General features: G+C 43.1%; 1 protein-coding gene across 5 annotated transcripts in view; it reads left to right on the forward strand.

Annotated features, from left to right (window-relative positions):
- Positions 1-14,380, forward strand: part of LYSMD2 (LysM domain containing 2) — a 31,444-nt gene extending 17,064 nt beyond the window's left edge. For 2 of the 5 annotated variants that reach the window (XM_065940278.1, XM_065940277.1), the window contains exons 2-4: positions 1,521-1,983; positions 12,251-12,579; positions 13,807-14,380. In XM_065940278.1, the coding sequence (XP_065796350.1) occupies positions 1,714-1,983; positions 12,251-12,579; positions 13,807-13,849 (642 nt within the window). In that variant the 5' untranslated portion in view covers positions 1,521-1,713 and the 3' untranslated portion in view covers positions 13,850-14,380. Of the gene's footprint in view, positions 1-1,520; positions 1,984-2,318; positions 2,542-12,250; positions 12,580-13,806 lie in introns of those variants that run through there. The other 3 variants (XM_065940279.1, XM_065940281.1, XM_065940280.1) reach the window with 3 other exon arrangements.

A 14,380-nucleotide genomic window follows, 5' to 3' on the forward strand; every position in this document is an offset into this window, starting at 1 on the left:
TTCATCCATAGAAGACTTTTGCTAAATAACCTAGTACAGCTTTCAGGATCTTTTTACTCCACCTCAATTCAACTATCAATACTTCTGATGCTTTATTCAAGGCACTGAGCTAAGTACACACTCCTGAAGCTAGATAAGATCTAGTTTTACCTCTCAGGAGTATGTATAGAAGAAATAAGACAAGTGTAGGGCACAAAACACATGTTAAATGTTAAGCAAGAGGTACAAACCACCTTGGAGTTCAGTGGAGAAACAATAACAAGTGGGCATATGGGGGATAAGTACAGGTGGGAAGAAACAGGAAAGATCTCATTTTGGGATGTATCATTTGGGATGGACCTTAAATTTTTCTTAAATGTAGACAGAGAGACTGGAGAAGGCTTACAAGCGTAGGGTATAGCATATGCCAGGCATGAAGATAAGGAGGGGTAAGTTCAAGTGCTTCTGTCTGGCGGGAGCGTATGGAGTTTCCAGGATGAGTTGTAGATGGGGTACGGCCAGAGTATGAACAATAAAAATACAAAACAGGAGTTGAGTGCCAGTGTGAGTTATACAAATACTGTTGTCCATAGGAAACCACTGAAGAATTTTTGAGTGGGATGGTAATTCGGGGGCCATTTTGTTCTTCCCCATCTCTTACCCTGTCTTCTGAACTCTCGTTCCTTTGTCTCTGTCCAGCACAGCCACATATCGAAATTTCAGTCAATGAATCAAATCTCCAGTCTCCGAATCTGCCGATAGAGTACTTCCTCTTGAAGAGCTGTCCAGAGTACAACAGAATCCTGAGTGCTAGATTCTAATAAATGTGCACCCACTCTGTGTAGAATACTATCAGAAGGCAGAAAGTTGAGGAAAGGGTGTTCAGATAAATAATACAGATAAGAGGCCATTGGTGAAGTTAATGATAAAACTTTGGGGAGTCATGATTTCAGGGTATTAAGGAGGAAAATGATAAGAAAAAAATTAGGGGCAGGTAGTAAATTCTAAGTAGTGAGCCAAGAGAATGGACTGTAGCCAGGCAGACTTGCAAGGCAGCGCAGGACTAAAATTGGCACTGGTGTGCAATGAAGAGTGAAACCAAAGCGTGTGAAGGTAGTTAGAGATCACACCAGGCCTCAGAAGCACTATCCTCCCCGGAGTGTTGAGGGCACCGGACCCTGAAAGGCTGTTGAGATGGGCCTGGAGAGAGTGTGTGTGTTAAATGGTCTTAATTCTGTGAGGTCCTGGGGTAATGGGGGCTGGGAGAGGTTGAAGATGTAAGAAAGCTGAAGGCTGCTGTGGAATCAATAAACGAGCAGAGCGAAGCTTTGGCGTTTTGCTTTGGGCAGAGTGGGGCTCTGTCGGCCCGGCGCGGAATTCCACCTCGGGACCGAGGGCGTCTGTGGGGGCCCCCGTGGCTACACTGCCGGGAGCCTTAGCGCTCTCCGCCTGTCGCAGCGCGGGGCCAGCCGGGTGGGCAGGGTGGAGCCGAGCGGTCCGCGGGGCAGCAGCCGGAGCTCGTTTCGCTCTCCCTCCTGCAGGTGCGCCTGGAAAGGCGGACGCGGAGGAGTGGGCGCCCGCCATGGCGGGCCCGCATCTTCCCACCGAGGCCTGTAGCCCGCCGCCCCCGCGGAACGGCCCTCCGCAGCCCCTGTGAGGAGGAAGAGGAGGTGGCGGCGGACGAGGCGCCGCCCCTTTGGCGAGCTTCCCGACCCGGCGGCCTCCGCAGGACCCATGGCGGATTCCTCGCCCGCTCCGTCCCTGCGGGCAGGGGGCCCCCGTGCGCCCCGGTCCTCGGCCCCCTCGCCGCCGCACTCGCTTTCGGGCTCCGAGGCCGAGGAGGCCGAGCTGTCGCTGAGCCTGGCACGCACCAAGACCCGCTCGTACGGTAGCACGGCCAGCGTGCGGGCGCCGCTGGGCGCCGGCGTCATCGAGCGCCATGTGGAGCACCGGGTCCGCGCCGGCGACACGCTGCAGGGCATCGCGCTCAAGTACGGAGTCTCGGTGAGCAGGGCTGGCGGCCGCGGGCGGGGGCGCCGCGGCTCGGGGCGGGGCGCGCGAGGAGCCGGGCGTCGAGGAGCAGCCAGCGGCCCCCGGCGGCTCGGCCTCCAGCGCTCGCCCAGCGCGCGCTGCCGGGACAGCGACGGTCGCCAGAGCCGGTCTGGTAGCCAGAGGGGCGGGCCGTGAAGGCTCTCCCGGGTGGGCGCATCGAGTTCCCGATGCCCTGCCCACACTCGGATAGGATCCGCCGCTTGTGGGAGGCCGAAGAGAACCAGGGCATCGTCACCACCTGGACCCAGATTCGCCCGATTTTCATTCTGGGTCATACTGCTGTGTAATATTTCCTGGACGCCGAACTGATGTTTGGATTTGGGCAGAGAATTTTGTTTTCTGAGTAAACAAGCACTATGATGAGTCAGGAAGGGTACAGTTGTTCCCGCCCGGTGGTTCTGGTTCTATTGATTATGCTTCTTTATTTAGAAGTGAAATTACACTCCTGGGCTCACTGGCAAGTGTGCATGTGACACCTGTCGCTAAGCAGCGGCCAAGAATGTGGTCCAGGTGAGCTGGAGAGCTGTGTTTATTATAAATTTATAAGTGCCGGTGTGCCTGTGCCTTGGGCCTATTGCATTACACCTCTGGGAAGAACATGGAAACCTGAGGGAGCATATTTTTCATTAAAATTACTTATAATTAACTCTGAACTATGTGATGGCCTTTTTACATGTGAGTTCTGTATCAGTTTTCAATGTTCTTTCCTGAAGCAGCCTAGACAGCAATAGGAAGAAAGGTGATCTTGTCTTTATCTTTCTCTGCAAGTGAAACTCTTTCTGGCTCTGCACCAGTGACAGAGACTGAGTCGTCTCATTAGCACACCTAAGCTGGGGTGTGTTTACCTGGCAGGTCCTACTATCATGTAAACAGTCTGAGAGCAGGGATCTTGCTGTGCAGACATGTACGGAGGATTTCGTGCCATGGTTTGTCCTATTCCGCCCCCTTGGGAGTTTCTAAATGTGAACATAGAATGGCAGTCCTTACATTTGCATTCATGGGGACTGGTTTGAGTCAGAGCCAGAAGAAGCAGTTAGGAGGTTATCAGTAGCTACACCTTCTGTTGAATGCCTGCTGTGTGCCGGGCATTGCATTTGTCCAGTACCATCTTGTTCTTACTCAATTTGATTTTCCTAAGGCTTGGAGATAGGTGTAATTAATCTCCTTTTTACAGAGGAGAGGTAAGGATATTTTCCAGTATTCCATTCCAATATTCCAATGCTTATTCATTGAGATTAGCTTGAATTAGCACAGTGATAAAGCATTTGCTTTGCTCTAGGTATTACTTCTGACTTCCATCCTTATTTTTATCCTAGTCTTATCAAGAGCTATCTTTCTCATTTTGATTCCTCCAGAAGGACGGTCTTTTCTTTGTGGTTTCTGTGCATCTTTTCTATTTAATACTAGGCCAGGCTCACTGTACCTAGGAATCCATGATATCCAGAGAGTGTCATTTCCCTGGCCCCTACCCGTAGCAGTCTCTCTGCTCCTCATTGCCCTCCATGATTCCATTTGGGTTGCTCAGAGCTCCTGAACATCTGTTCACTGCAGTTCTCCACCTTTGATCAAATGCTTTCTAATCCCTGTTTTCACTGATGTAGATCCTGTTCCTCATAACTTTATCGTCTCTTCTCATTAATAAGTGTAAGTCAGATTTTTCATTACCTTTATAAAGACTTAATTTTAAGATGTTAAGCTCAAATATAGTGAATAGGGAACTATAATCTGTAACCACAATCTACTTTAGTGTTTCTTAACTGCGCCCCTGGAATGGAGAATTCTTTGTCTCAGGGGACTGTTCTGTGCATTGTGAGATGTTTAGCAGCATCTCTGTTCTCTGCCCAGTAAATGCCACTAGCACCCCCCACTCCCATCTAGAAATTTATCCACATGTTCCCTGAGAAACCCTCCCTCTTGGTTGAGTACCAGTGGTTCTCATTTACTTTGGACTTTGAACTCTAATTGATGAAATTTTTAGAGACTCTTCCCATTGGTTATACAGAACTAGTAAAAGTGCAGATACTCACCATAACAGTGAAGTGATATTATTGCAGTTATTAACTACAGATGTTAATTGAATTTACTCATTGAAAATTGGTTTTATGTGGAAGTTAAGGCAGAAAGGTTTTTCATTCCTCAATTAAACAGAAAGAAGTTGAGTTAGTTAAGTTTCTCATATTGATTGCCAAGATCACCCACATCGTATTTAAATTAAATTGCTTAAAGGGGTAGGTGATGAGAAATTAGAGATTTAGAGCTTACCTCAAACCTACTGGATCAGAATATCCAGTAAAGGAGCCCAGGAATGTTACTGTTTTATAAACATGGCCCCTTTTCTCATTCAAAATGCAGTGTCCCTTCTTGGGATCTTTGAACTTGCTGTTCCATCCATCTGTGGGGAGCACTTTTCCTGATAGCTGTGTGCAGGGCCGTGTCATAGCTGGGGGACCTGTGCAGTCCCATAAACCCCACGCTTAGAGGAATCCTGCAGTTAATGCTCTGCTGTTGCTGTCTTTAAATGTTTACTAATTTGTTAACAGTGGCCCCACATTTTCACTTTCCTTGTGTGTGTGTGCTCAGTCACTTCAGTCGTGTCAGACTCTGTGGACTGTGGTCTGCCAGACTCCTCAGTCCATGGGATTCTCCAGGCAAGAATACTGGAGTGCCATTTCCTTCTCCAAGGCTTCTTCCCAACCCAGGAATCGGAACCATGTTTCCTGCATTGCAGGTGAATTCTTTACCAGCTAGGCCACCTTGGGACCTGCAAATCATGCGGCTGATATTGGCTTTGTGACCTACCCTCTCACTGCCTTCAAGTCTTTGTTTAAATATCTCCTCCTTGAGGCCTTCCAGGCCACTCCATGTCAAATTACAGCCTTCCTTCACCCCAGTGCCCTTCCTCTCTTTCCTGTTTTGCTTTCTCAATAGTGTTTATCATTCATCAGATTTTTTTTTTCCCCCAGCTTCTACCTTTCTGGTGATACATTAGTGAATAACTAAAAGTTCTTATCCTCATGGAACTTATATTTTAGTCAGTGGAGACAGTAAGTAAACAAAGTTTACTTATTATATGTCAGGTACTGACAAGCAAAATGAAAAAAAATTAAGCAGGGAAAGGCGTTTAGGCTGGTGGCTGTGGCTGCAATTTCAAATGGTGTGGCCACGGAAGACCTCAGTGAGGGAAACTGAAACTACGGAGGATGAATTGAGAAGCTATTAAATATAGTTCAGATCACAGACGCAGACTTGCTGGGGCTGGAATTTCCCGGGCTGTGCTTATGTCCACTGAGACATTAAGTCCCTTCCCCTAACCCAGTATTCTATATTTTGCTACAACTTTTTTGGTGATGCCAGTTCCTTTCATTGGGGGCAAGCCTGTGGAGGGAACTGACAGCTGGGAACTCTCTGTTTAGAAGCCCTGTGTATAACTAGAACGTGAGTGACAGGCAGCAAGGGAAGCTATTATGTGCACAAACTTTGTCTTTTTTGTTTACCCCCTCACAACTTCCCTGACCTCTACCCTCTCCAGACAGTTGTGCCAACCCCCCACCCTGTGTCCAGAGTCACTTCCTGTCCAGTTTTATTCCTAGGGTCTTCTCTTTGTCTTCCAATGAGCTGTTGAGCCCACTTGCTTTTTCACACTTCTCCTGTCAGAAGTCACCTTGCTGAGAAAAGGTGAAATGATTTTCATTTTAGGGGGAACAAGTGTGGTGAGTTAGAAATGTAAGTGTATGTAAATCTTTTGTGTTTAGAACTTTAACCCCTTCTGCTGTTACTGTAGGAAATTGTTGACTTTGCTGGTCAAAGGGGAGAGAACCATAAATAAATAGTATTGCCTGTTGTAAGAGTTATGGTACTAAGGTAGCCCTTAGTAGCTTTAGGGTTTAATAGATTCTCATGCCTTCTTTATTTAAAAGCAACTTTATCAAAGTATAATTTATATACTGTAGAATTCACCCATCTTAAGTGTACAGTTCAAGGATTTTTCAAGAGTTGTGCAGCTGATCTCGGGTGGCCTCAGCCTGCAGTGGCTTGGAGTGGGGGCTTAAGTTCCCAGTCAGAGACTGAGGCTGGGTCATGGCAATGAAGGCACCAGATCTTAGCTACTAGACCAGTGGTCGATGACAAGGGCCCTGACCTTTCGGCTTTGCAAAAAGAATTTCTACGAAGACAGAAAGTACTGAGGCAAGTAAAGTATTTATTAGGAGAGAAAAAAGAGTACAGTATGTGTGGATAGACACATGGGCAGACTCAGAGGGAGAGTCCCTGAGTTGTGCCCCTCGTGGCAGTTTGAATCATTTTTGTGGGCCTTTTCTCCAGTTTTCCTTTGGCCAATCAGTTTGATCTGCCTGGTTCACAGTCCATATTTGGTGTATCTCAGGATCCACCCTTGTGTGTGCACACATCTCTTAGCCAGGATGGATTCTACCAAAAAGGCGTCTGGGTAGAACATCCCTTGACAGAATTCTCCTCTGGCCTCCAAGGAGCCTTTCTGCGCGTGTATGGTCAGGGAAGTCTCCTGACTTCGAGAAATATGTGGTCTGAGCAGGGCCCAGCCGCCTCCCTTAATTGTCCTACTATTCTTGTCTTGGAGTTTCCATCAATAGAGAATGAATCTCCAGTTGCTTTACTCTGGGGGGCCCATCTGCCTCTGGCCTTCCAGCAATCACCACAGTCCAATTTTAGAACTTTTCCATCACCTTGCAAGGATCCCTTACTCCCTGTTCCCTTCCGTCATCCCAGATAACCACGAATCTGCTTTCTAATCTCTAGGTTTGCCTTTTCTGGACATTTCATAAATGGGATCTCATATATTCTTCTGAGATAACATGGAGAAGAAATAAATTCTTTTCCTTATTAGCACATGGCAAAGGAGAAGTCTGATGGTCACCAACCCTTAGAATTTAATAGGAGACAGCCAGGTGAGGAGGTTGAATCCAGCACTCACTAGGAAATGATCTTGAGAAAATCCTTTAAGTCTTGTTTTCCTATAATGATAATAATAATCAAATGAGGTTGAGTATATGTGAAAATATTCCATAAATGACACAGTGCTGTGTTAAATGTTTATGATGTATCCTGAAATGTTTTGGGAAGGGTTTTTTGTTTGTTTATTTGTTTGTTTTAAATGAATGGAGAGGGAGAAAAAGAAGCTTTGAATATTGCATCTTCAGTTAGGTAGGTGGCCTGATGAAGGTGATCCAAAACAGCTTTTGGGGAGAGTTCTTGATCAGGCCCAACGGCAGCTATTGAGATCACTTTTCGGGAGACATTTTGTGAATTCAGAGTGAATTCACCTTTGCACTGTGTATTTACTGGGGAGTCATTTTAAACAAGTTGTTGACAGATTTGTTCCACCTGATTTTACCACAGTGGTCCTTGGGGCTGTCCTGTCAGCTCTTACTCGATTATTCCGTGATCTGTTTCTTAGTGAGCAGATGGTAGATTTCACTGAGTCATGCTACTCAGTCCTGATTAGGAAAGACTTAAAATGAAAGCATTTGGCTGCTGTGTCTCCCCCTCCTAGTCATCTGCCCTCAGGAAACAAAGGGTAGATCTGCATTACTCTGAAAAGGTCACACTTTCTATTTTCAGCACTCATTGGGTAGTTGGAGATACTGAACAGAGGGCAGGTGGGGAAAGGTGCAGAATTTTTCAGCTTTTCCTTGGATTGAATCATGACTTTTCTTAGTTTTATGTGAGGTGAAATTCCCAGAACCTTAGACCCATCTAAGTTCAGATGAAAGTATAAAACATTCCAAAGCAAATTAAAATATTTCACTGTTTGGGATTATTTATATCCCTTGTCTGTGCTACTGCAGTTTCTTCTATAACTGGGCTTCCTGTTTCCACTAATGCCACTTTTCTACCAGTCCATTTTCCATAAAGTGGGATGATCTTCAAATCATTCCACTCACTTCCTCCATATACCCTCCAATGGCTTCCCATCACATTTAAAATAAAATCCAAATTTTATTTATTATATGAGTGACCCACAGCTTGCTCTTTACTCCCTACATTTCAGCCATGAAATTTCAGCTGGGGCCTTGCAACTACTTTCTCTGGCAAGAATCCTTTTTTGTTTCCCCTGACTTTTTGCATGGCTGGTTTCATTACTTAACTTTACTATTGGTTACAGAGTTTGGAGCCTATACTTGTAAAAAAGAATAAGTTAAGATCAAATTAAATAGCTTTTAAAAAGAAAAAAACAATGCTGTTACCTTGGGGGCAGTGACAACATGTTATTCATCTGGGATTGTTTATATGAAATTTTCTTTATGTATTTTTACTTTGTGGGAGAAATATTTTTTATTGAGAGAAAATTCCTACCTCCTTTTCATTTGCTGAATACATGTTAGGATCTGCCCTTATTGTTGCTTTCTCACTTTTAACCAAATTTAATGATAGTTGCTAGCATTTTTAAGTGCTTCCTGTGTGCCATGCACTGTTGTAGATGTTTTACATGAATTAACCCATTGAATTGTCATAATAATCATATTGTGTAGAAAGTACTATTATTTTCCTTAATTTACAGAAAAGAAAACAGACATAGGGAATGATTAGAAAATGGTAAAGCCAGAGCCCTTGTTTCTGCTTGCAACCTTATATTAACCTCATTTACCTGTTTTCACCTTCAGTTTCAAATTTGCCGGTCCTTAGATTGGTTCCCACCTTGATGCCAACTGTGTCTGGATATTGCTGATGTTCTTGATGCTGGCATCTGGGTGTCATCTTAGAATCTAGACCATCAGACTCAACGTATAACTTAAATACTTGCTGGCAATGCTGAAATGGAGGTGACCTGACCTGGAGAAGCTCATAGACTTGTTAAAAGAGGCAGTTCTGTTGTTGCATCAGTGGTACAGTGGCATGCACGAGAGCTGGGGGGCCCAGCCCTTCACGCCCTGGGAACTCCCTGGCTTTACCCAGCTGTGGACTGTCTCTTGTCTTGTGCTTCCTGTCATCGGCCCCTTGCCTGGCTATGATGGCCTTTCTTGCTCTAAGTGATAGATGTATCAGGGTCCCCAAAGACTACAGCTAGCACACTCCAAGGGTGCGGCCCTTGAGGGTTTAATGCAGAGACATTTGTAGAAGTGGGAATCTGATTAAGGGATGGTGAAGCACCTGAGACTAGCAACAGCAGGGAGACATTACTCCTAGACCTGAGGGCTGGGGAAGGAGTGTGGTACCCGAAACTGAGGAGGATGGGAGGAGTGGACAAAGGGCTCCCGGCAGGAACTCTGCCCCAGAGGGATGCAGGCACCAGAGTCATGGTGTGGCCATTCTGCTGGCAGCCTTCTTTTGGAACACCGACTGGAATTCCAAGAACAAGGGGCTTGGGAAGTGCAGTTCTGATGAGGTCAGCCTCCTGGGGTCAGAACAGGCTCAAGAAGACTGGGGGATGGATTGGGGGCTGAGGGTGGGTTTAAAGGGAGAAAAACCAACACAACAGGTAACTGACTACCGCTTTCTGGTTACTTCTCTGGGTTCATCTTTTATGCCTATCTCTCTGCATGTGTTCGTGTATGCTTAGTCATGTCCGACTGTTTGTGACCCCATGGACTGTAACCCACCAGGCTCCTCTGCCCATGGAATTCTCTAGGAAAGAATATGGGAGTGGGTTGCCATTTCCTCCTCCAATTTCTCTGACCTATGTTAATTAATTCATTCATCCATCCTAAGCACTTAGTGTATATATCTTTGCTTGACCTAGGAAGCTATAAAAAGAGCAGATCTTGTCCTGAGGGAATTTATGGTTTATGGTTGATGTTCCCAGCCCATCCTCAACAACCATATCCTGGTGTTCCCAGCTGTTTCTGTCTTCCATCATTATTTCCAGATTGCAGTGACTCTTAGCAATTGTAGGCTTCCGCCAATAAGTATTTCAAAGGGCACTGTATCAAAGAGGGTTCTTGCATTTATAAGTGACAGAAAACTCAAATTGAACTAAGCGAAAAAAAAAAAAAGTGTCATTTACTGGCTTATTACTGGAACTGAAGGGCATGAGGTTTTTCAGGCTTCAGGCTTTGGTTCAAAGCTCTAATGGATCTCCTCCAAGGTGATCCTGTAGTTAAGTTCCTTGTGGTAAAAGGATGGCCGCCAGCAGCTCCAGACCCATCTCTTTCTTGAAGAAAAAATAGAAGTCCTTCACCTCCCAGACCCAGCAGAAGTCTCCTTGCATCTCTGAATTGTTCCTAGGTGGGAGTGTGACCTGTCAGGACAGCTTGGGCACCGTGATGCTTCAAAGGGCAGGAATGAGTCATGTGTTCACCCTGGAGCCAGGAGAGGGCTCAGTGTCCTCGGAAGCCCTTAGAGGACGTGGATGCTAGGTGGTGAAAACAAGAGATCCTAAAGGCAGACTAGGATATACCTGAACCTGTTGTGGACACATTTTCAAGTTCTTTAAGTGGCTCAAATCTAAGCCTAAGCTAGACCAGAGACACTTTAATGATTCTGAGATTTTAATTTTGTCCCTAAAACGTGTCTGCATATGCTCTTTCTCACCCTTGCCTTCTCTCCTTTAACTAGAAACTAGAACATAAAGGACCACCTCCACAAAAAATAAAAGATAGCATTGAATGTGCTATTTTGTGGATTCAGCTTATAGTTAGAAAGCAGGAGGAACAGGGTGTATTTTATTTGACTTATTTTTTCAGGCTCTTTGAAGTAGAAATCTAATTTTTTCACTCAATCGATTTGGCATTAAAGGATCCCAAAATTGGGTTCAATTAGTCATGTACTTTAATCTTGGTGTTGTATGGACTTCAGAGTCAGACAGAAATTCTGGCTTATACAGACCATGTGCACTTGGTTAGATCAGTCATCTCTTTTGCCTTAGTTTCTTCGTAGGAAAATGGAAATAAGTACCATTTACTGCTAAATTGTCTCTCTCTTTCACATCTATGTCTTTACATCTGTGCCTCTATCCTGTATGCATATTTACATATAAACTCCCATTCAATCCCTCGAACTACCCTGTGAAGGGTAGATGATACCTGTTTTATACATGAGGAAATAGGCATAATGAGATAAGTAACAAATTTATGTTCAGACAGTTAGTGTTGGTGAAGCTGGATTTGAAACATATCTGTCACATCCCCAAACCTGTGTGCTTAGCTATTATTCCAAGCTGTCTTGTTGACATATCTCACAAGATTAGATGGTATAGTGCATATAAAGAGCCTACTAGCATGGTGCAAGTTCCCAGGCTAGTTGGCTGGAGAAGTCTGCAGATGCATGATAGTATGGTGTGGTGAACCTAAACAGGTACTTCCCTGACACTTTTGGACCAGCACAGCCAAGGATGCTGTCTGCACTTACCCGAAGTTGGGGACCTAGGCATGCCACTTCAATCTATATTGCAGAACTATTAGGAAGGTTAAATGAGGTAACATGTACAAATTCCATTTCCCCTTTCACCTTCCATCTCCATTTCTTTGGTTTGGAGGAATTCACAGGCTGTGAAAGAGTTTGAGGTTTTGAAACCTGTATAAAATTCTGGCTTCTGCATCTCCCCATTGCATGATGATTCCATGGTACATAATCTCCTTATTTTTTTTTCTTTTATTTGTAAAGTGGATTTTCAAGTACCTAATCCTTAAGGTAGAGAAAATAAGATACTCCATGTAAAGTGCTCCCTACCTCTTTCCTTACCTGTCCTAGTTCTACCCATTCTTCAAGCCCCCATCTAAACCACAAGACAGTCAAAATCAGAGCCCCACCTTCTCTGTGAGGCCTTAATGACTGCAGTCCCAGCCTACACCATTCTTCCTAATTTTTGTACTTTCTTCCTTTACCACCTCCTGTGTCCATTAAATTTACCAAACACAATTCTAGAGATGGGAAGAACTCCATAAAGAAAATCACTGCACTGGGAAGTTTGTTTAAATCAGATAATAAAAATGTTAAAATATGATTGAAATGTATTAAATAATTGCTAAATATTCTACATTTTTTAACTTCAGGGATTTAAGTTGTTTGGTAAAAGCTGCTGTAGAGGGGAAATAATACAACTGAGGAAAAGTTAGTCTTTCTTCTTATAAAATTGTGAAAGAGAATTTTCTGGCATCTCTTGAAATAACTGGGGGTGTCTGGGAATCAAGAATCTCAGATCCAGAGAAAGCATATTTTACTCATGAATATTTTTAGCTTATGTTGTGTAATAAGCCCTACTTTTGGATTTATTTATATGTAACTGTTTTTTTTTTAAACATTTTAGATGGAACAAATTAAAAGGGCAAACAAACTGTTTACCAATGATTGTATATTTCTGAAGAAAACTTTGAACATCCCAGTTATATCAGAGAAGCCTTTGCTGTTTAATGGACTTAACTCAGTAGATTCTCCAGAAAATGAAACTGTTGATAGTTTTTCTCATGAAGAGGAGCTGGTAGCAGCTGGGGAAGACATCTCTCCTCCCAGCCCTCAAGAATTGGATGTTCAGCCCATGCAGCCTGAGGAAGTATCAGCCAGAGATTTCCTGCAGAGGCTGGACTTGCAGATTAAGTTATCAACACAGGCAGCCAAGAAACTGAAAGAAGAGAGCAGGTAAAAATACCCTGGAAAAATGTCAGAGGCTGAGTAAATTATTCTTAAGATGTCCTTGTTTGGTCAACTTGTCTTTTTTTGTCTTTAAAACTAGATTTTAATGCTAGAAAGGCATTTTTAATGTATAAAGTGTAAACAGAGCTACTGCAATCTGTATAAAGCATTGTCTGTTGCAGTGCTTTTGTTTGTGGTACTTATACAAAATTTACTTCTTTGCTTTAATAGCATAATTATCCAGCTAAGCAATTCTGGAGAGTGTCCAAGTAGACCTCTAGTTGATACCATCAGAGGAAGCAGTGTCCTAGAGAATGCTTGTAAAATGCTGTTCTTCATGAAACTTGTCAAGGACATTGTCTATTATTGGTTACCAGATGTTTTCCTAAATAAGGTCTCATGTGAACTTTTCCTTTTGTTCTTTAATTTGGTACTAAGGCAAAACTTTCTCTTATAGAATCGATTTCCTTCTCCCTTTATGATTCCTAGAATGACACAACTTACTGTGTTTCCTTTTTTGCCCTGGCTACCAGAAAGCTTGCAGCCAAAACTGGTCCTCTGTTCAACTAATCATTGCTGATGGTTAATGTATTTTGTTGTTGTTTAGTTGCTCAGTCGTGACCAACTTTTTGTGACCCCATGCACTGTAGTCTGCCAGGCTCCTCTGTCTATGGATTTCCCAGGCAAGAATACTGGAGTGGGTTGCCATTTCCTTCTCCAAGTGATCTTCCTGATCCATGGATTGAACCTGAGTCACCTGCTTGGCAGGCGGATTCATCACCACTGAGCCACCTTGGAAGCCCTTAATATATTTTATCCTTCTCCTTTCCGTAGTCCTGATTTTTAATTTCTATTTTACCCATCTTATTATATATATATATATGCCTTTTGTTTTAGGTACCTCAAATCGTTTTGACAAAGAGGTAGAATATTAAAGATACAAACAAATATAAATGTGAATTTAATTAATTTATAATTTAATATAAATTTATATAGTATAAACAATTACAAATATATGACAAACACTATTCTTTATTCCAATAACTGAGACAGCAGTAAAATGAGGACAATGAAGTATACCTTAGTGTTTGCATTTTGTACAACTTTCAAGGCATGCATGATGTTATAAATTGATATAACTACTACCCTGGATATTAAGTTGTACAATTAATATATGTATTTTCTGAGTACAATTTTTAAACACTGATTTATGCTGTGTTTCTTTTTTTTCAGAGATGAAGACAGTCTCTATACAGCTTCCCTTTATCACAGTTAGATGATCAGGGGGCATAATCTAACCTGGTTAAGAGATGGCTGGATCATAAAGAAACCAACAACAGATGATTCAGAAGCATCCTTTTTGGATTCTCATAGCATACATCTTTAAATCACAATTAGTTAGTTCCAGCTATGGCAGTTGCACTGAAGTCACTAGTTTTCTCAGGCTTTCTCTGATTTTCAGTCTTTATTATGGCATGATTGCAAAACTGGGTCTTAATGCTCATCACTTTTGCCGGTGGTGGTAGTTTTTAGCTTTTTAGTTTCTAGCTTTTGTAAACACTAGCTGACATAAAGCCTCAAACACTATTTACATATTCAAGCTGAAATAATGTTTATCTCCTGAGAAATCCTAATTATGTGAAAAACATGGTTGCTGTTTAAGTGATGCTGATTTTGCTATGCGTTTATAACTTAAGTGCTATATATATATATTTCGATATGTATGACTATAAAGCAAATTTTGTCTGCTATTTTGTAAAAATAAACTACAGAAGTCTGAATGAGAAAATAAACTATGTTTTCATAA

Source organism: Muntiacus reevesi, chromosome 7 (genome assembly GCF_963930625.1).
Source record: "Muntiacus reevesi chromosome 7, mMunRee1.1, whole genome shotgun sequence".
NCBI classification, from domain to species: domain Eukaryota; kingdom Metazoa; phylum Chordata; class Mammalia; order Artiodactyla; family Cervidae; genus Muntiacus; species Muntiacus reevesi.